This window comes from Herpailurus yagouaroundi, unplaced genomic scaffold (genome assembly GCF_014898765.1).
Source record: "Herpailurus yagouaroundi ecotype Mexico unplaced genomic scaffold, PumYag 159, whole genome shotgun sequence".
Classification (NCBI taxonomy): domain Eukaryota; kingdom Metazoa; phylum Chordata; class Mammalia; order Carnivora; family Felidae; genus Herpailurus; species Herpailurus yagouaroundi.
Window position 1 is genome coordinate 60916882 of NW_024412400.1, and position 22073 is coordinate 60938954.

The following is a 22073-nucleotide window of genomic DNA, read 5'->3' on the forward strand; positions in this document are numbered from 1 at the left end:
CATGAGATCATGACCTGAGTTGAAATCAAGAGTCAGATACCAACCGACTGAGCCACCCAGGCGCCCCAGAATGCTTGCTTTTGATATAGCAATGCTTAATAGTCAGATATCAAACGCCTGCTCTAACTTCTCAAATTTGGTATGAATTCAGCAGTCAACAACAAAATAATCTCATGACTTTGACAGTTGCCAAAACAGTGGGAAGCTAAAAATACCGTATGACTTATTATTGAGGGCTAAACAAGAGAGAGACACCATTCACTGCTGACCAATGGTCATCAGGCCAGGGCAGAAAGCAGCATCAAGAGTCTTAACTCCTAGAGAAAGACCAGAGAGAATGATAGAAACAAGGAGAAAAAGAAACAAGATGACTGCAAAAAATTAAAGGCCAAACAGAGAAGGGAAATAAGAAGAAAATGGCAGACAGCTAATGGGACGGTTGGTTAAAGTCAAGGAGTGACGGCAGAGAATAGGTAAGACATGTTAAAGAAGAAAAGTGAAGTACTAACCAGAGGAGCAAATCTCTTAGAGGAAGGTGTAGCTACCCATACTGCATCAGCTAGTTGAGGCCTCTTACTGTCGTAACAGCTGGTGGTCAAAATAACCAGAAGGTGTCACCAAAATATAGTGAGGATGTGTTCACTGTACTCTTTACTAAGAAGGGAGGGATTATGTTTTACTTTTTGTTAAAGCTTCCTTTCAAAAAAAAAAAAAAACTTTTTTAATTTAAGTTCTCCTGAATAAATAAATGGTCAAATTTACATGATTACCTGGAGAAAATCTCCTGCAAAGTATTTCATTAATTAGCAATCTGGGTAAGTGAAATCATGTTATATAAAAAGAGTAACAATATACGTTTAGCTCCCAACATGCGGAGTTTCTCTAGACTTTTTTTCTAAGTTTAGCCTTCTAATTTGATTTCCTCAGTAGGCAGTGAACTTCCCAGGACTATCCTCGAAATAGCATCAAGTTGCAATTTTGGCCTTCACAGAATGGAGAGCAACACAGAGAAGTAATATGAATGTGGAAAATATTCTCTATCGGTGTTTAACTTGAAAACATATGCATAAAGGAACCCCTGTATTTGAAACCTCTCAAGAATTCATTGTCACCTGCTATGCTGTTTGATTCGTATACATATTATAAAATTCACTATGTTAACTTTCAGAGATGAACGTGTCTTCCACAACTTGAGATTCACTAGGAACTTAAATAACATTTTTACTATTTCTGACTTACCAATCTTTCCTCCCCTGCAATCGAAATTTGTAAATCTGATGCTGGTAGTATATAACAGTATAGGATACAAAGTATTTAGTCAGGAAATATTAATTTTCTCTTCCTTATCCATTCTGTATTTGGAATTATATAAGAATCTCATCTACAAAGATGATGTTCTCCTTTTTAAGATATAGAAGACATCCATTTTAATGACATTAATATGGAATAGAAAAATGCTAAATGTTTAGAAAACATACACTATGTTGTGTTAGTAAGCATGACTTGACACTTATCATCCATTTGTCTCTGGATAACAATAAGGTATATCACAGCGAAGTTTGACTGCCTTTTGAAATTGATTTTGAGTATGTGTGTGTCTGTGTGATGTACATGCGACAGAGAGAGAGGGAGAGGGAGGAAAAGAGAAGAGAATCAGACACAGATAAATCTTGAAGGTCAAATACTGAAGTTGAGAGAAGGAGGCGTTTCTCTTTTTTGTTTTGTTTTGCTTTGTTTTGTTTCTTCCATACAAGCCGGCACGATACCTAATCCACTGAGTGACAACTCAGAAAACATGATGAAAAAAATCACTGAATGGACAATTCCTAATATGAGCTCACAAGGGGTATACTCTTCACCTTTAAAGTGGCGTGCCTTTAAAATCTATATCATTTGTATGTTAATAATCACATTCACATTTATGGACATTAATTTTCATTTCGTTAACTGTCCAGTTGTACAAAACTTCCTGAGGCAGGAAGCAGTAGGCATTTTTTAGTTTTGTTTTCCTTCATCATTCTACCAGGAGGCTACCAATGAGTAGCCAGCCATTCAAAAGTAACTGACTTTGGTAAATACTGATATGAGTAAGGTCTATTTTATGTTTTGTGGTTATTACGACTTGGGTCATCAGTACCCTTGAGAGTTTACCAATACAGTTTTTATACTGAAGTCACATGTAAAACTTGAAATCTACCAGTGATCTTTCTAAATACAGATCTGATCATCTCCTTCCTTTTGCCTACAAGGTATTAAAATCTTTAACCCATTACACTAGGTCCTGGTTTACCACTTTTATCCTCGGGTCCTTAAGAGTAGGATCCTAGCGTTACTCTTCTGTTTAAGGTACTGCCTAGCACATCCCCTGCTTTCTAAAAGGCATTCAATAAATATTTGTTGAGTAAATTACTGTGCAATGAATGAAATCTATGACATAACAGTCCATTGTTAAATGTAACTGGCATAATATGTCATATATATATTTAGCCATGTTTATCACTTAAATCTTAGAATTTTTAAACCATCTGACAGAGTTTGAGTTTAAAAACAATGATTATACAAGGAAAAATAAAAGCTTCTACTATGTAGAAAGAAAAGTAGAAACCTGAGAGATAAGCTTATTTAAATGATAATGGATGAGGACAAATGAAAGACTAAATTAAAAAAAAACATGAAAAGAAAATATTAGAGATTTCTTTTTATAAACTATATAGAAATAATACTGAAACCATATGTTCTTTTGAAACCACAATAGATACAAAATGCTGTCTAATTTTTAAATGTCAAGTTCATAGATAAAATGCATGATCTAAAAACTCTAATCAAGCTAATGTTTCAAGAACTATATTAAAACACAGTTTAAATAGCAAAATAGAACCCAGATTAGCATTCAGTAAAATAATTTTAAGATATATGTAAAGACTGTACATAATAGAATTTTATAAATATAAATCATCCTAAATTCTAGATAACTAAACATGTTTTAAATGTCTTCGTGCTGAAACATTTTATAAATACACTACAAGTAAAGCATTTTAAAAAGCGATACCTGCAAAAGAGTTGTTCTATGGAGCTTCAGTGCCCCCTTCTGGTGAATTTTAGCAAAGCAATCTGAGCAATAATCTTCGCCACACTCAAGGCATACCTTAAAAGACAGTAGAAAATCATGCAATATTATAAAAATGTGAGTTTGAGAAAACGTTTGCATAAAGAAGTCATCGTTCTCATCTTTATTTCTCCAATGACATATCTAGATGTCATAAGAACTGAGAAGCTCATGGAAACTGGAACAACCACTTGACCCCATTAAGATGTAATTGAGGGGCACCTGGGTGGCTCAGTCGGTTAAACATCCGACTTCACCTCAGGTGATGATCTCATGGTTTGTGAGTTTGAGCCCCGCATCGGGCTCAGTGCTGACAGCTCAGAGCCTGGAGCCTGCTTCTGATTCTGTGTCTCCCTCTCTCTCTGCCCCTCCCCCACTCATGCTCTCTGTCTCAGAAATAAATAAACATTTAAAAAAAATTTTTTTAAACGATGTAATTGAGAAAAACTAACTTGTAAACTCTAATTACTCTCATATCAAAATAAATATAATAGCTGCAAGTAGGTTTTAGATATGTATTAGATGCATATATGTATCTACAATTTCTGGACAAATCATAAAAAACCAGCAACCTCAGGCCAAACTTCTTGACCTGGCAAAGGCTAAACAGCGTTATCTCTGAGTCAAAACTACTTCATTTTTATAAGCTTTTAATCTCACAGTCCATATAGTATTTTTCCCCCAAAATCTCCACATACTTTTTTGAATGGCATTACGTCACTGGTGATTCTCAAAATACGGTTTAAAAAATATTCTTAGGGGGCGCCTGGGTGGCTCAGTCAGTTAAGCGTCCGACTTCACCTCAGGTCATGATCTCACTCTTCGTGGGTTCAAGCCCCGTGTAAGGCTCTGTGCTGACAGCTCGGAGCCTGGAGCCTGCCTCAGATTCTGTGTCTCCCTCTCTCCCTGCCCCTCCCCTGCTTGCACTTTGTCTCTCTCTCTCAAAAATAAATAAACATTAAAAAATTTTTTTAATTATTCTTAGAAGATTCCTCAAAGGAAAGAAAGTATAAGAAAAAGACCTCAATGCAACTACATCAACACATCAGCAATTTTTATGACTAGTGAAATGATTATGGACAAGTTTGTAGTTATCTTTAAAAATCTGTACACTGTTAAACTGTATTTTTTTAAGTTTATGGATAAATTGATGTGATGTCCCTATACCTACGAAGGCATCGAGTAAGACTTAAAGAGGAAAGAAAATGGAATTTTTGCTGCAAGTGCACTTACTGCTGTGCAGTTGTATGGCCACATCAACACCCTTTGTGACCTGAGAAAAAGCAGTCCAAATGTCTAAGACCCCTCATTTTCTTGAGTTTGGCCTAGGTTAAGAATGCTAGCAGCACAAATAAGAAAGTGTGAGGGTTTGGAGGGATGATGTCAGAAAGTCTGTGTCACAGAGCCCACATGCCCTTCGATCCTTTCTCATTTCCCCCTCCCCACTTAGCGTGCCCACTACCATTCTTCCCTTCCTTCCTCTCTCCACCTATCAAGGAATCCTAAGCAGAAAGCAGCTAGGGAAGAGTGGCGAGACAACCTCTTCTACCTTGCACTGGTGAGTGACTGACTGAAATGTGCGATACAGCGATGCCTCCCGAACTGTACTGTGCATATGAATCACCTGGGATTTTGTTACGGTGAAGACGGGTTCAGGAAGTCTAGAATGGGACCTGAGATCCTGCATTCTAACAAGCTCTCAGGTAATGTCCACGCAGCTGCTGGTGTGCAGACCACACGTCAAGTAACAGGCACTAGAATGTATAGGACGTGGAAAAGTAGACTAAACTCTTATTAAAAACCCAACAGGAGGATGTCTAGATGGCTCAGTCAGTTGAGCATCTGACTCTTGATTTCGGCTCAGGTCACAATCTCACGGTTCGTGGGTTCGAGCCCCACATCAGGCTCTGCGTTGACAGCATGGAGCCTGCTTTGGAATCGGTCTCCCTCTCTCTCTGCCCATCCCCCGCTCGCTCACACTCTCTCTCTGTCTCAAATATAAACGTTAGAAAAAAACAACAGGAGTCCATTAATGTTTTAAAAGTGTATTACAAGTCACCATTTGATGACTCTGTTACCTACAATAACGTGGCCAGATTTATTAAATATAAGATTATTAACACAACATTAACAATAACAACCAAAGGTTAAAAGAGCAAGAAATTATGTACAGGTAAATAAAACTTAAAAGGAAGGTTAGAACCACATAACAACATCCACACTGAGCATTTATGCACTGTTCTAAGGGCTTTGTATGTTTCATCTCATTGAATTCTCACAACAACCCTATAATAAGGTTAACGCGACCATTGTGTCTCCATTGTGAAGATGAAGTAACCAAGGAACATAATGATTGAGAATTTGCCCAGTCACACAGCTAATGAAGCCAGGATTTTAATCCCACAGTCTGGCTCAGAGCTCAAGCTCTCACCCATGAACCAAATTACTAAAAATCACATTTACCATTAACTGCAGCACTGATCATTTATTGAAAAACCTTGATAATATCTGCAATTAAATAAAATCCAGTATGTCAAATGATTATCAAAATCAAATGCATTTTTTTTTAAATGTGATTAGCTATACAGAACTGGATTTTTCATTCAAGTGAAAAAAAAAAAAAAAAACCACTATCCCTAATATCAGAATTAGTCCTACACTTTCAACTCACGTTTGAAGAACTAGTTTCTTACAGAAATGATGATTAAAACATTACCTAGATCCATAATATTTAAGTGTAAAATCAAATAAAAAGCTATAATTTCACATACATACATGGCATACTATCATATTAATGTAGATTTCAAAATGTATTCTGCATAATTTTCATTTATTTGCTAATACCTTAATAAATTTCTTAGAAATACTTGGCACTGTTTTCCAAGGTAATATAGAAGACTGGAAATCAGCTTCAACATAGAATTCTAAGCCAAGTATTTGTTAACAACAGATTTTTAATGAAAGTAGCCAAACGGATGTTGTAGACTAGAAGATCAAAGCTGGAATTGCAGAGTAAGCTTATATATTTTGTTATACAAGCATATTTGGATTTAAATTGGGTTAAAATGACCGCCAACTGGAAAATCTTTTTAGGCAGTGTGTATAACTGGCAGAAATGTACTAAAAATGTAGATAAGGACTCCATTCCACCACAGATGCTTCTTCAATGATGGAATACCCAAGTGCAGTTTTAGCAAATATCTTTTTAATTTGATCAAGCCTAGATCAGTTGTGCTAAGCCTTCAGAATCCCTTTGAGTTTAATTAAATTATCTACATTTGCCAAATTAATGTGTAATTTTTAACTATCCATTTCGCTTTTACCATGTACAAACAGCCTAAAGCTACTGGAATTTCTTTTAAAAATACAAAATTTGAAGGTTGGAGTTTTATTTTTACCATCAATGTATGTGAATGCGTTAAGAGATATGAAAATGTGCCAACAACGAAACACACACAACTTCCTGTCTCTTCTCAATGTGCCAGGCACAACGCTAACTACTCTTGATACTTGCATGCATTCACCGTTATCTTCAATAATTCCGAGGTATAGACTACTGTTATCTATATTGTTCCACTCTCACAAATGAGAAAACAAAAAATACAGTGGAATTAAGCCATTTCCAAAGGTCACATAGCTAATCACAGGTAAAGTTGAGATTCAAACCTCCAAAATGCCAGCTCTTAACCCTTACCTCCCATAAACGGTTTTCCCTGACGAAGACCCTATCGTCAGATACAAGAAGGTTTACTCCACACAACCAGCATTACCATCCAGAATGATGGAAGCTAAGAACACAAGGTAACTTCAGGGTTTACCACCACCATGTTTCACTTCACTAGATGTGTCTAACTTGAATTTTTAAATAATTTATTTCATTTACTGTTGTGGGACACCTCGGTGGCTCAGTCAGTTAAGCATCTGACTCTTGATTTGAGCTCAGGTCATGATCTCGTGACTTGTGAGATCAAGCCCCACTTTGGGCTCTGCACTGACAGCGTGGAGTCTCCTTGGGATTCTCACTCTCCCTCTCTCTCTCTCTCTCTGCCCTTCCTCCTTCCTTAAAATCATAGCGAAATTCTTTAAGAATATATAGGGTCTAAATCCTTGCTTCTATTTATAACAGTTTTCAGGCAAATCGGCCTTTTAATCACTACACACATTGTCACTCTTGTCTGCTTTCCAGCCAAGGCATGTGCCATTTATCTTATCTGGAATGTCCTCTTCTTGATTTTCCTTCTCTTTGGAAAAACAGATCCTTTGTTTCCAGCTCAAGTTTGACCTATGAATGTCATGTTGTTCAAATTCCAGAGCCTTTAAACAGTACTTAACATAGAACAGGATTCACAAGAAGTACTGATAGCTTCTACATAAATGCTTTGTTCTCATCATGAACAGTGGACCCCAACAATTTAATTCAGCCAGTAAGTCCCTTTTAGCTTTCATATTTCCAACTTCAGGAATATTAACATTGTTTATATTTTTAAATTTATAAATAGGTATAATTTGTGAAGATTTCTTAAATTAGTGCCCATCATTAGAGATCAAATAAGATAAGAAAACAGCATGTTGTAATATAAGAGCCCTGTACCAAGAGACAGGGTTTTACATTTAATATTGCAATTAGCTCTTTATTCGACTTATGGTATTCTAACTCTCCCAGACCAGCTAAAACTGCCATGAAATAAGGATAGCAATATAGTCTCAAATCAGAAATGATCACAGTCAAATTCTCTGAAACTATAACAAATATCAGTTATAGTAATCTACAAATATTAGTTATAATCATTAAATTCTTTGGGGGGAAAACTGCTTCTTAAGTGTAATATTTTAAATTGCAAAAGATACTGGAGTACTTTATTTTTTTTTTATTTTTTTTTTCAACATTTATTTATTTTTGGGACAGAGAGAGACAGAGCATGAACGGGGGAGGGGCAGACAGAGAGGGAAACACAGAATTGGAAACAGGCTCCAGGCTCTGAGCCATCAGCCCAGAGCCCGACGCGGGGCTCGAACTCCCGGACTGCGAGATCGTGACCTGGCTGAAGTCGGATGCTCAACCGACTGCGCCACCAAGGCGCCCCAGGAGTACTTTAATACTAACTAAAAGGAAGATATATCTGAAGGTTTTATTACAGAAAAAAAAAATTTCTTCCTTTAGCAAATGTTTGTTGAGTGCCTACTAAATTGCAGCATAATTCTAGGTGGTGGGCACACAGCATTGAACAAAAGTAAATCCCTACTCTCATGAACTTTACACAGGTGGGTGGAAAATAAACATGTGTGTATACACACACACACACACACACACACACACACACACACACACACATATATGTTACGGAGTAATAAACATGTGGATGCATGGAGAAGCTCCAAAAAACTGGAAAGGCCAACTCAGCTGCTGGTCCTTTACAAAGGGCTGCCAGGGCAGGGGACATCTGAATCGACCCTCATTATGAGACTGTTGGGGGTGGGGAGGAGAGATATTAAAGGTGCAATTTTGAACATGGTAAGTTAGTGATTACTGTTAGACATCCAAGTAGAGGTGCTAAATAGGCAGTCTGAGTTGAAAGTTCAGGGGAGAGGGATGAGTTAGAGATGTAAATATGGGAACCATCCATGTAGAGATGGTCTTTAAAGCCAAGAGAGTAGATGAAATTACCTATAAAGAGTTAGTAGATGGACTAGGGAAGAAGGCTAAGGACTAAGCCCTGTGGCACTCAACATTCAGGGGTCAAGCATACAGAAAGCCAAAAAAGACTGAGAAAGGGCACCTAGCAAAGTAAAATGATACCAAGACAGAATTGTGTCCTAGAGGAAGCTAAGTGAAAAGTCACAGAAGAGGAAGAGTGCATCGAATATTACTGATAGATTAATATAAGAACTGAGAACTGGTCACTGTATTTAAGAATATGGAAGTCACTAGTGACCTTGATAGGAGCACTTGCTGGCATAGTGGAGACCCAGTCCTGAATGGAGAGGAATCAAGAGAGAATGAGAATTTGGCAATTCCACTTCTGGGCATATACTCAAAAGAAGTGAAAGTAGAAACCAGGCAGATATTTAAACTCTTGTCCATTGCAGCATTATTCACAAAAACCAGAAGGTGGAAACAACCCAAGCGTCTACCGATGGATGAACGGATAAACAAAACATACTATTTACATACAATGGAGTATTATTCGGCTTAAAAAAGGAAGGAAATTCTGACACACGCTACCATGTGGAGGAACCTGAAAACCTTAGAGCAAGTGAAATAAGCCAGGTACAAAAGGACAAATACTGAATGATTCCACCTCCATGAGGCAGGCACCTAGAATAGTCAAATTCATAGAGACAGAAAGTAGAAGGTTGGTTGCCAGGGGCCGACAGGAGGGGCGAATGGGAGTCATGGTGCAAGCAGCCCAGTTTCAGTTCTGTGAGATGAAAAGAGTTTTGTGGATGGATGGTGCTGATGGCATCCCAACCATGTGAATGTGCTTAACGCCACTGAACTGTGCTCTTAAAATGGCTAAAATGGTAACTTTTAAATTATGGTGTATTTTACCATCTTTTTTTAATTTTTTTTTTAACATTTATTTATTTTTGAGACAGAGAGAGACAGAGCATGAACGGGGGAGGGTCAGAGAGAGAGGGAGACACAGAATCTGAAACAGGCTCCAGGCTCTGAGCGGTCAGCACAGAGCCTGACGCGGGGCTCAAACTCACGGACCGTGAAATCATGACCTGAGCCGAAGTCAGACGCTTAACTGACTGAGCCACCCAGGCACCCCAACCATCATTTTTTTTTAAAGTTCACGAAATCAGCAATGAGAAGTTAGAGAACTGTCAGAACCCATCTTTTGGGGTCTTCAATTTCCCTTTACAACTTTTTTGCCTTAAAAACAAACAAACAAACAAAAAGACTTGCACACAAATGTCCCAGCAGCCTTAAATACAGTAGTAAAAAACTGGGAACAACCCAATGTCATTCAATATGTCAATAAATAAACAAATTTTAGTATACTAATTAAATGGTGTACTACTCAGTAATTTGAATGAACAAACTACTAATAAATGTAATAGTATGGGTGAATCTCCATGTGGAGCAAAAGAAGCCTTAGGCAGAAAAATATATACCCTATTGTTCTATTTATATAAATAGAACCCTAAGTGTATGGTGCTAAAAATCAGAACAGTAGTTGGCTTTGTAGTGGGAATTAATTGGAAAAGGCGCAAGGGAACTTTCAGGGGTATTCTATTATCTTGATGCAAGTGTATCAATTTGTCAAAAGGCATCTCACTATACATTTAAGATCTATTTCATAGAAAGTACATTATGCCTCAGCAAAAAAAAAAAAAAAGGTGAGAGAACATGGTGAGAGCAAGTGTAGACAACGCTTCAGAAGTTTTGCTAATAAGGGTGCAGAGGGCAATGTGGGGTCAAAGAAGAATTTTTGTTGTATTTTTGGTTTGGAAAGTACTGCAGCATATTTGTGTGCTGCTGAGCGTGATCTTAGAGAGAGGGGACAAGAATTAGGAGTTATCCTTAAACGGGAATGAGAAGGTGAGATACAGCTCTCTGGACAGGTGCTGACCGGATGGGGCAGCATGCACACTTCCCCCTTAGCAACGGTAGCCAAGGAAAAGCATCCGGCTTACAGAAGCAGGCTGGCTTGGGAGAGGTGAATGAGGCCATGTGAACGTTATGCGCCCCTATGTTATTGCAGTGCACATACCAGCACAGCAGCTTTGTTCTCACACTGTCCACAAACCTTCCCTTTTATCTTGGATTTTTCACTTTCAGAAGAACTGGCCATTTTATGATTAAGTGGTTGTTTCACTGGCTCTGGAAGAGAAAAAAAAAAAAAGGTCAGGCCAATCATATCAAAATATGATATTCAGTTTTATGAATGTAATGAAGTTGTGCACCATGAAGTACCGAAATTGTGCACATTTCTAAATTCTCAAACGTTATGTCAGTATTAATTGCCCAATAACAATGGTATGTAGCCAAGTCCACTCTTTCCAGGAAACTGGGAAGGCCACATTTCCCCTTCCAGCCCCCTGTGACCACGGGGCCCCACATTTCTGCCCACACCCATTCTATTTAAAACTCACTTGAACTGGACACGTGAAATTACAGCATGTTAAAAACTACGCTCTTGATAGAATCCCTATGGCATCCTGTCCCATTTTCAGATCAAACTAAATGAACCTCATACAGAACAACTTCTATAATAAATGTTATATATATTTTTAGAACCTCTTCTGCCAAACTATCTTAACCATTCAAGTTAAATGTACTTATCCTCTATTAAAAAAAAATTTCCTTTTGGAATTACTGAGAATTCAAATAGATTTTTGGGTTTTGCTATTGTGCAATAATTCATTAAAATATAAAGCCATTTTCAATAGTCTTTTACATTCCCAGGATGAAATTTCAATTTATACTCTTACATTGCTAAAATATCTTCCTGGTTAAAAAATTATATAAGTTTGGGGTGCCTGGGTGGCTCAGTCGGTTAAGCATCCGACTTCAGCTCAGGTCATGATCTCGCTGTTTGTGAGTTCGAGCCCCACGTGGAGCTCTGTGCTGACAGCTCAGAGTCTGGAGCCTGCTTCAGATTCTGTGTCTCCCTCTCTCTCCACCCTCCCCCACTCACGCTCTGTATCTCTCTCCTTCAAAAATAAATAAACGTTAAAAAAATTAATAAAATTATGTAAGTTTAAGAAACAGTGCTATCAAAGTCCTCACCATTGAAAAACGTTCTTCTTATATTCATATTCTAATATTTTTTGACATAAAGTAAGGCTGCCCCCCCAGAAAACAAAATGAATTTGAATATCAAAAATAAAGACTGATCATTTTGGTGTTTAGAATCTTTATACTGCATGAGCAATTCTAGCACTTTAATTTTCTATGCAATCCAAATGTAAAAAAATAAATTCTATCTTTAGCATCTAATAATACAGTGGTAAACTGTTTACCTTGAAGTTGCTCCTTTAGTAATTTTAATTTCACTTTTCCAGCAGAAAGCTAAATTAATGAAATACATATTATTTGTCAGGGATACGATCTCTTATTCAAAGAAAGTTTAAGTTACTATTATTAGAAATATTAGAAAGCCATAACATTCTAGTGCATCTTGAGTGAAGCAAACACTTTGAGAGAATAATACAATCTTAATAGAGTATCACTATTAAAGCATATATAGAACTTTTAATTAACAGAAAATTCAAGGGGTGCCTTGGTGGCTCAGTCGGTTGACTCTTGGTTTTGGCTCAGGTCATGATCTCACAGTTCATGGGATTAATGCCTGCATCAGGCTCTGTGCTGATAGCGTGGATCCTGCTTGGGATTCTCTTTTTCCCTCTCTCTCTGCCTCTCCCTCACATCTGTGTGCACATGCTCTCTCTCTCCCAATGTTGGAAATATATAAACCATTTTTTAAAACATGCCATATTATGTTTTAAACAAAAATCCTTACATATCATCACGATATTATTTTAGAAAAGCACTAATATTCAAATATTGTAAAGGTTCAGTAAGCCTTTTCTATTTCGGTAACTTTCTGAAACATACACAGTCTAATATTTGTGTAGACCAAATCTAAACTGAATTCTCACTGAGCTGCTCTGCTTACATAACTGCAGAAGCCAATATTATCTTATTTGTCTAATTCAGAGAACCACATGTTTAAGCATCACAGATTTAACCTTCAACATATTCGCTGTGATCCCTGACTTTCCTAAGATGTAGCCAAAATATTGAGTAAATAAGGTTCGTTTTACGTGTTTCAAAGAGTCACTTAAAATCCTTGGATCTTAAGATTTTAAGACATAAAACAGACTCACCAAGTGTATGTACTTGCCTTGGTCTTATTGAAAACCAACATTCAAAGTACACAAACGAGCATGGAGGAATGCTGCACACTGATACAGACACTGGCAATTCATGCCTAGTTTTCAATTTGCAATTTGCATGCTCAATTGCCCACTTTGTCCATGAGAATATGAGAACAACGGCTGCCTCTATGTCGATGGCTGTACCAACTGCAGTCATCTTTGAAAATTCAGGCATAATTATTCTCAGTGAATCTAGTGGTTTTGCCTCGAAAGGGCATTTTTTTGTTCACATTCTTTAAGTGGCTGCTCAGATGCTATGTACCAAACATAGCAGAAAAGAAAACAGGATTGAAATAATCAATTTCTATGTGAATCACACTTTTACTTCTAAACTGGAAATGTTATACAAGTTACAGATAATTTAATCTCATTTTTCATAGCAAAATTGGCCAATATTATTACCTTAGTGGTACGTCTGAATTGCAACATGATCAATATGGTTATAGACTACCTGGGCAGAATGGAGATGCCAAAGCAAATTGAATCCATTATTAGGGAAATTTTATAATTTGTTTTTATTATTATGAATATTTTTCTGCTCTATAAACATGGCCATATTTACTCCAAATGATTCAAACTGCATAAAAATATTTCAGTGAACAAACTGCTAGCTGCTATTTTGAGGCAAATAGAATTTCCTCCTAAGTCTGATTTTTATCTGTTTGGGAAAGAGTTGAGGATAGAGTAGGGCTCGACCTGGGATACACACATAACGCACACACATCCATATGTATATACACGTGCATACATACATGTATGTATATATGTATATGCATATACGTGTATATTCAAAACATCAGGAATCCAATATATTGATGCGGTATTCACCACTTATGCCTCCACCAGTAGATGCTGAAGGGGTACCATTAGGGTACAGGGAAGTTTAGTGGCAGTACCACACAGACATATCACCTGGGCCATCAGACTCAGGCTATGCTGTCACCATCAGCCTCCTTGGCATTGACAAATGCCTCCAAACACCCACCAAGGTCCTAATCTGCCATGCTGGTCCCACACTCTTCCCATGAGCCACCTTATCAAATATTCTCATTTGTAATCTAATTAGCTACTTAAACATTGCCATTTTCTATTGCTTGTCCTTCCATCCTGCCATTGCATAGAGCCCTTATTAAATAGCCATTTGTCTTATGTTTTAAACCCTTCCTAAAAACATCTCTTGCAAAAGTTCACGTTAACCGGACCCATCTTTCCTCAGACACAACTTTTTTCCAGAGAACTCTCCAGAGGAACTTAATTCCATTTCTACTCCCTCTCACTCATCAGGAGAGAAGAAAATTTTTCTCCCTGTTTGCTCCTCAGTGCTGCTTCCAGAATATTGCTCTGATCTCACCATTCAGCAAAGTTGCCTCTACTGAAGCTCCTCGCCATTCGTTTATTGTCTTTATCAACATCCAGGATCCTCCTCCACCGTTAACTTCAGCAATCTGCTCAGTATTTCTCTCCATCACAGTTCTGGGTGATGATCGTGAAGACTTCAATGTTCATGTTCACCTGACATCCTGATGTTCAAAACCCTCCAATATGCTGACTACTCTGACCATCTGAGTCCCTCTTCAGCCACCTGACCATTATGACCAAACCTTAAACCTAAGCAGCAATCTGAATGGTCACACCTTTAAAAGCCCAAAACTCAGAGTTTCTCAGTGCTAACCATGATCACCTTACCTTCTTCCTCTTAGACCTCCTATATCTAGCAACCATTGTGATGAAATAATCCTGACTGGATCCCCCACAAATCCATGCTCTTATGGCTGTTCAGCAGTCTACTAACTCATTTCATGTTAAATCTCAATCATGATTCCCACAGTGCCTATGTCAAACTTTCTTCATTCCAAAAGACTCACATTTACCCCACTTCCCTTCCTTATTGTGAGCAGATGATCTTGCCTTCAAATTTACTAAGAATGTTGAGATCTTCCCATTAAAATTTTTCCACAGCTCCCTGCCTTGCCTCTTGTCAAATGCAATCTCTAAAAATTTACCTTTACTGCCACCTATTTTCTCTTCCATCTTTTTTATCAGATAAAATGTGTTCTCTTTCCATTGGTTAAGGTCTCCTTAATGAGCTGTCTCTTCAAAGACTAACCTCCAGCAATTGGCACCTCTCTCTCTCGCATCTTCAATCTTTCCTCCACTAGTGAGTCCATCCCTCAACTACAAACTGGCTACATCTCTCTGATTCTGAAAAACAATACACAGTTGACTCTTGAACAATATGGGGGTTGGGGCACGATTTTTTGATTCCCCCCAAACTTAACTACTAATAGCCTACTGTTAACTGGAAGTTTGACAGATAACATAAACAGTCAATTAGCACCTATTTTGTATGCTATATGTATTATATACTGTGTTCTTACAATAAAGTAAGCTAGAGAAAAGAAAATGTTATTAAGAAAGTCATAACGTAGAAAAAATACATTTAAGTACTGTACCTACATTCATTGAAAAAAATCTGCATACAAATGGACCTGCACTGTTCAAATCTGTGTTGTTCAAAGGTCATCTGTAATAAAGTCTTTCCTTGATCCTGTTACATCCTTGAGAGGTCGCGCTCTGTTCTCATTCTCAGTGCAACATTTGTCTTTACTCATTATCACCCACCTTTCTTTTTTTAACTGCTTGAAATGTATTTTTCCATCTAATAACCCAAATATCAAATCAGTGGGTTTTTTTTTTTAATTTTCATTCTCCATAAACATTTTTTAGTGTGATCTTCAGCCAATGTTACAGTTGGTTTCAGACAGATAACTTCAACATTGCTTAAAACTCTATGAAGTAGCAAGTATTGTTATATATGTTTACAAATGTGGTAACAGGAGCTCAGAAAAGTTCAGTGACTTGCCTAAAATCATAGAGCTAATGAAATGAGTCAGGATCTTAATCTATATAGACTAACACAGGATTTCTTGACCTTGATACCATTGACATTTTAGGACAAATAATTCTTTGTTGGGGGGCTGCCCAGTGTATTATAGGGTGAATAGCAGCACCCCTGGCCTGTAGCTACTACCTATCATTAACCAAAAACCACAAACCAAAAACTCTCTTGGTGGTGATAAAAAACATGTCTCCAGACATTGCCAAACATCTCCTCGGGGGCAAAGCTGTCCCCTTTTGAGAAACACTGGTCTAAAATCACAGTCAAAACTTTTCTCACCACACAACGTATAGAACAATGTTGACATCTCCATACTTTCTAAAAGCACCCTCCTTTACCTTCGTTTTTTATGAAATCACATTACTTTGATTCTACTGCTACCATTCTTCCTCTTCTCAGGCTCCCTTTACTGGAGAGCTGGCAAATTAACTTAGAACCAGCAGGAAAGCCTGCATTCCAAATCTTGGCCCTGACACTTGACCTTGAGCAAGTTAACTTCTTTGATGTTAAATTACTTCATCTGTGGAATTGGAAAAATAACAACTGCCTCTTAAGAGTGATACAAGCACTTAATGAGATAAAACAGGAAAAGCAGCTAAACTGTTGACTGGTATAAAATCATGAATAAATATTAAAGTTCTCTTTTACCTCCATATTCCTTGAGCTTTATCCTTCCCACATGCCCTTTCTGAGCTTTATCCTTTATACCTTTCTTCTCCTTTTTATAAGTTCTTAGGAAGCACATTTACTCCCTTGGCTTCAACTAACACATGAGAATTCAAACAAAATCCTAAATCTTCAAAATTGCTAGGCATAACTTAAATGTCCTCAACAACAACAACAAAAGAGATTTAAACAGGTGAGGTGATGGACGTGTTAATTAACCTTATGGGTGAAATCTTTCCACAATATATACAAACATCAAATCATCATGTTGCACATTTTAAATTATCTTAATTATACCTCAATAAAGCTGGGACAAGAAGGAGAAGAAGGAAGGAAAGAAAGAATGGACGAAGGAAAGAAAGGAGGGAAGAAAGAAGGAGGGAGAGAGGGAGGGATCTCTAAATCCCAAACTGTTTTCCAACCTCCTTCTTTACTCTACTTCCTAGTCAATCCAGCCTGGAATATCACTTATACATTTGAATTCCTCCTTTTCTTTCTCATTGCTTTTTTGGTTCCATAGTTTTATTCATTTTACTTTTGCTACATTCGAATACAGACTCTTCTCATTTGACCTTTAGATTCTTTTAATAGTCTTCTAAATAGTCCATTGGCCTCTATAGTAGTGGCCTCCAAAGTAGCATGTATGCATGCTTGAGGGAGCTCAAGAAAAATCCAGAAAGTAGAAGAGAATTTCTATTTATGTTTATGTCATCCTTAACTAATGTCTATATTTTGTCTCACAATGCACATGATATATTAGTAAACTATTATGTATATAAATAAATTCTATTCATAAACAAATAAAAAGTTCATGTATAGAAAGTCCATGCTCAAAATACATTCTTGATTTATGTGGACATGATCAAAACAGTTTTGATATCATTTGTTCTATACTCTGTATTTATAAACTCCAAATGCACGCCATATTTAAACAAGATCAGGCACCTTAAGTCATTACCTTAATCTTAACTATCCTCCTGCTCAAAAACTGTCCAGGAATTCCATTCCCACAGTGAAAACGTCAAGACTCCTAACTCTGGTATTCAAGACCTTCCCTCCTGCCCAGTCTCACTTTCTACACCCACCTTCTACAGCTCTCCAAACCCCATGTTTCCACATCTTTCGACTCAATTATGAGGTTTGTGGGGACTGGCATTATGATTTATTCATCATTTTTTCCTTACAAAGACATCTAGGAGACTCTCAAATATTTGTAGAACTAAAGTATTTTTTCCCAAGCACAGATGGTTCATATACTAAATATTGATATATTTAATCAAAATTATATACAAAAATTACATACTGACTTAATCTATAAATATTTTCATATGCACATTATCTTTCACATTGGATGAGGATCTCCTTGTGAACAAGGATAATGACAAAGGAGGCACTTAACAAATGTTATTGAATAAATAAGTCAATAATCACAAAGTCAGCATTTTTAATATGTTATAGTTCAATAATATCTGAAACATGGAATGCTATCTCAGAAAGATAATGAAAAATGGGAAGTGGACTATAAAACTTTTAATCCAAAAATGAAAGAAACATATCTCAGTAAGAGAATGACAGTAAAGAACAAAATGCTTTTTTGAAGCCAAAAATGTTAGAAGCACCAAGTAAGATGTTTGTAGATGCCAACTGGCCCAAAGAAAGTTGGATATCAGGTATATAAAAAATAAAGAGGAGTATATAAGCTAAAACTTACAAAGTCACGGATCTTGTGCTAAACAATCCAGAAACAAAACAGCTTTCCCTACATAAAGTCACTCATCTGATTTTAACCTTACATATAATCTAATGTTATATTTTACGACACACAGTTAAGAAAAAGGAATTCTACAGCTGGGAAACCTGAAGGCAGCCTTTCCTCAGGTATCTCCACACATGGAATCAACAGTATATGAATAATAATTATTATTCAAGTAGAACATAAACACAAACAAATGTGATCTAATAAAAAGGCAGGAAAAAAGTCTGTCCTTCGTTACATCAAATAACCTAGCTTTCACTTTAATATAAAACCACATAGTTGTATTTCACATACTTGAAACCAAAACTGAACTGCATGAAAAAAATTCAGTTTAGAAAAATGCTACTCAATATGAATTTTTTAAAATCAACTTGTAGATGAGAAACAAATATATCTGAATAATGAAAGCTACATATTAACCCATAAAAATTAATCACAATCCAATAATATGTGAAGTTGTTAAAATAAGATTAGTGGGTTCTTAAGTATGGAAGGGAATACAAGATCTAAAAATTAATTTATATCTCTTTACTTGGTAAATTCCCTGAGAATCAAATGGTATTTTCTTACCTTAATAATATTTCCTTTACTTTGTGACATTATGTGTGATTGATTACTCAATTTTCCCACTTGCCCAGATTTCCAGTGATATCCACTTGACCTTCAGCATATATAAATAGAGGACAAAATGTAATTACTAAATACATTTCTCCTTTTAATGAAAACAAATATATTTTCCCTGTTTGAAGAAATGAAATTCAGTCATTAACATGTAACAGATCACCACAAAAGGAAAATGAAATATCAATAATGCCACGATAGCCTTGGTAATTCTAAAATATAGCTCTACCGTATTTGGAAATTTTGAGAAGAAATGAATAAAAGTAAAATGTCCAAACACAGATGAAGAATTTCATTTTTTAGACATTTACAATGACTAACGATACCTTTACTGATTTATAGGAAATTTTGCAGATTGCCATGCAGTTTTAAAAGCTAAGGGTCCACAGGTATAAAGAGGAAAAGGAAGCAAAACAATACCGAAAACAGCAGATGTACTAAGTGATGAATCCCGTATTTAAGACTACAGATCAGCTCCCACACTGAAAGGTAAAGAGAAGGCAAAGAAGGCGAACTGTTTAGCTGATGGCTTTCAAAGCACTTTTGAGTCTCACAGAATTTTTTGAAGTCAACAGGGCAGAAATCCAATTCTCACTTAAAAAATAATGAGACAAAACTTGGCCAAGGTCACAGAGACAATAAATAATAAAGTCAAGGTCAGAACACTGAACTTCTATCTTCCTGACCAATGAGTGGCAGGTTCTCATTCTGGCTATAACATTTATTATCTTTGTGGCCTTAGAAAAACACTTAACTCTTATGAAAACTCCATGAAGCTTTAGAACATTTTTAAAAACATCCCCAGCTAATGAAAACACACTCTTGAGTCTGATTTCAGGAACTCTGATTCACAGATATTTCATTATCCATTGAGAAGTGCAAACTAAGCTCATCGGATCATTATAATAACAGCAACAAAATATACAATATACTTTGTCACCTGGGATGACATATGACATTGAGATGCTTGATTAAATCAATGTTCTGGTTATTAGAGGGAGTGTATGTATGTGTCATGAGTATTTTCCAAAGAGTCATACTTTAAAGATAAATACTACTGGAGATATAGTAAATTCTGAATTTTCTTTAATGGTTCAGAAGATATTTCATAGATATTTGATGATCATCCCTTGGAGCACCAAACAAAGCAAATTTAATATACAAAAAGCCTGGCAATATTTAGTACCAGCCAAAGCACATGAGACATGAACTGTCATTCTCTGTAGGAAAAAGTTATACATTTTTGAAGCCTATTTGAAAGACAATTTCTCCAATATCTACCAAGATCTAAACTGCATATATACTTTGACCTAAAATTACACAGGTAAGAATTTAACCCTTTGATACTCTTGCATATGTAAGCAAAATATATATATAGAAGCATATTCATGGCAGCATTTATAATTATAAAATAGGGAATATTTAAATAAAGATGTCAAAAATATACAGAGAAATATTACATAGCCATTAAAAGAATGAGATCACTTGTGTTCTGATGTGGCAACAGCACTAAGATATATTAAGTAAAAAAAAATAGAGTATGAGTCATTTTATAGATAACCTCACTTGTACAAACATAAATGACAAGTCAGATATACACACACACATTCATACACACACGCACATATATATACATATATGCTTATACAAAGATAAGATATTTGTGGTGGGGAAAAAAAAAACCTTAATTATTAAAAGCAGTGCTACAAATGGGCTGGGAGTAGCCCAGAGCAAAGAAGATATCATTTCCATTACAAAACTATCAATTCTGTTTGATTTGTGTCATATAGATTTATTATTTGTGTAATAAAGGACAATTCTCAGTAAGATGAGCACAGATATAAAGCACAATATTGGAGAGTGCTCATTAATAAAATTTCAGCTAAAGCACATTCGTCTAAAAATATTTTAAACATACTTGAGGGTTTGAATGATTCTTATATACGAACATGTAAACTCCTGCCTCCCAAAAGTTTTTCATAAATAAAAATGACCTTAAACATAAACTGGTGATCTCCTACGGATGGCACTTTTATGACAGTAAAGGCTGTGTTGCTGTGCTAAACATCTCAGGCTACGAATGGTTCAGAAGAGTCATGTAAGAAGAGAAATAAGAAAGTGTAAGACCAAAGAACATTCAAACAACAAAACAAAAACAAAAACAGAAAAACAAACACAAGTAATGGTAATTTTAAAAAGCAGCATGCCTTCTATAAAGGACACAAATAGAAAAAGTAGGAGAAATTTAATACTATTTGTTCAACAGGAAAAGCCAGAAATCATTCATTCAAGGCAGACCTTTGTTGAAATGACAAGGATATATGAAATATTTCCTTACACAACTCAGTTTATTCCTCTCAAATCCCCTAAAAATGCCACTTACCCTCTTTCTTCCTTTTCTCTGCTCCAAATTGTTTGGAATTCCTGTAGTTTCTTTTCCATTTGTTGGTTCTCCAACTCTAACTGTATCTTCTCCATCCTCAGTTCCTGAGCATTTCTGAGTATTAGTTAAACACAGAATGTTCATTTGTGGGAAACAAACAAAAACAAGGCAAAATAATTTTATATAATCTTTTGCCCTTAATTAAAATTATGAATAGTAAATAAGTGATGGAGTATCCTAATTACTTCCTTTGCATTCTGTGAAATACAGTTTCTAAAGTTAGCATTTGCCTCCCATTAACATTCTCCTTAAGGTATGTAACTCTTCAAATGTCAGATTTTTGTTTTTCCAATTACGCTGCGAGAGATTTCTAATCATAATTCACTTTCCATATGAACTCTGTCTTCGTATATGCACAAATATCTATACTATATAAACAGAAAGCAAAAGACAAAACATTTTCTAATTTTCATACTGTCTTTCCTCTAAAGAATTCAAGTAGTTGGAAGAATACTGTTTAAAGTATCTAATCTTTTCTCTACAGAATACACATTTTTGCTGACCTGATCATCTTAGAAACCTTCAATAAATTTCTACCTCTATGTTGTATAATACAAAGAAAGCAAGAAAGAGAATGAGAGAGAGAGAGAGAAAGAAAGAAAGAAAGAAAGAAAGAAAGAAAGAAAGAAAGAAAGAAAGAAAGGGAAAGAAAGAAAGAAAGAAAGAAAGAAAGAAAGAAAGAAAGAAAGAA

At 36.1% G+C, this 22073-nt stretch overlaps 1 protein-coding gene across 4 annotated transcripts in view; it reads right to left on the bottom strand.

The window, feature by feature from the left end:
* The window catches only part of ZBBX (zinc finger B-box domain containing), a 119659-nt gene that overhangs the window by 85402 nt on the left and 12184 nt on the right, over nt 1–22073 (bottom strand). For 3 of the 4 annotated variants that reach the window (XM_040480672.1, XM_040480670.1, XM_040480671.1), the window contains exons 4-8: nt 21323–21436; nt 18889–18979; nt 12080–12128; nt 10828–10937; nt 3050–3145 (exon numbers count right to left, since the gene is read on the bottom strand). In XM_040480672.1, coding sequence (XP_040336606.1) covers nt 3050–3145; nt 10828–10937; nt 12080–12128; nt 18889–18979; nt 21323–21436 — 460 coding nt within the window. Of the gene's footprint in view, nt 1–3049; nt 3146–10827; nt 10938–12079; nt 12129–14348; nt 14664–18888; nt 18980–21322; nt 21437–22073 lie in introns of those variants that run through there. The other variant, XM_040480673.1, reaches the window with a different exon arrangement.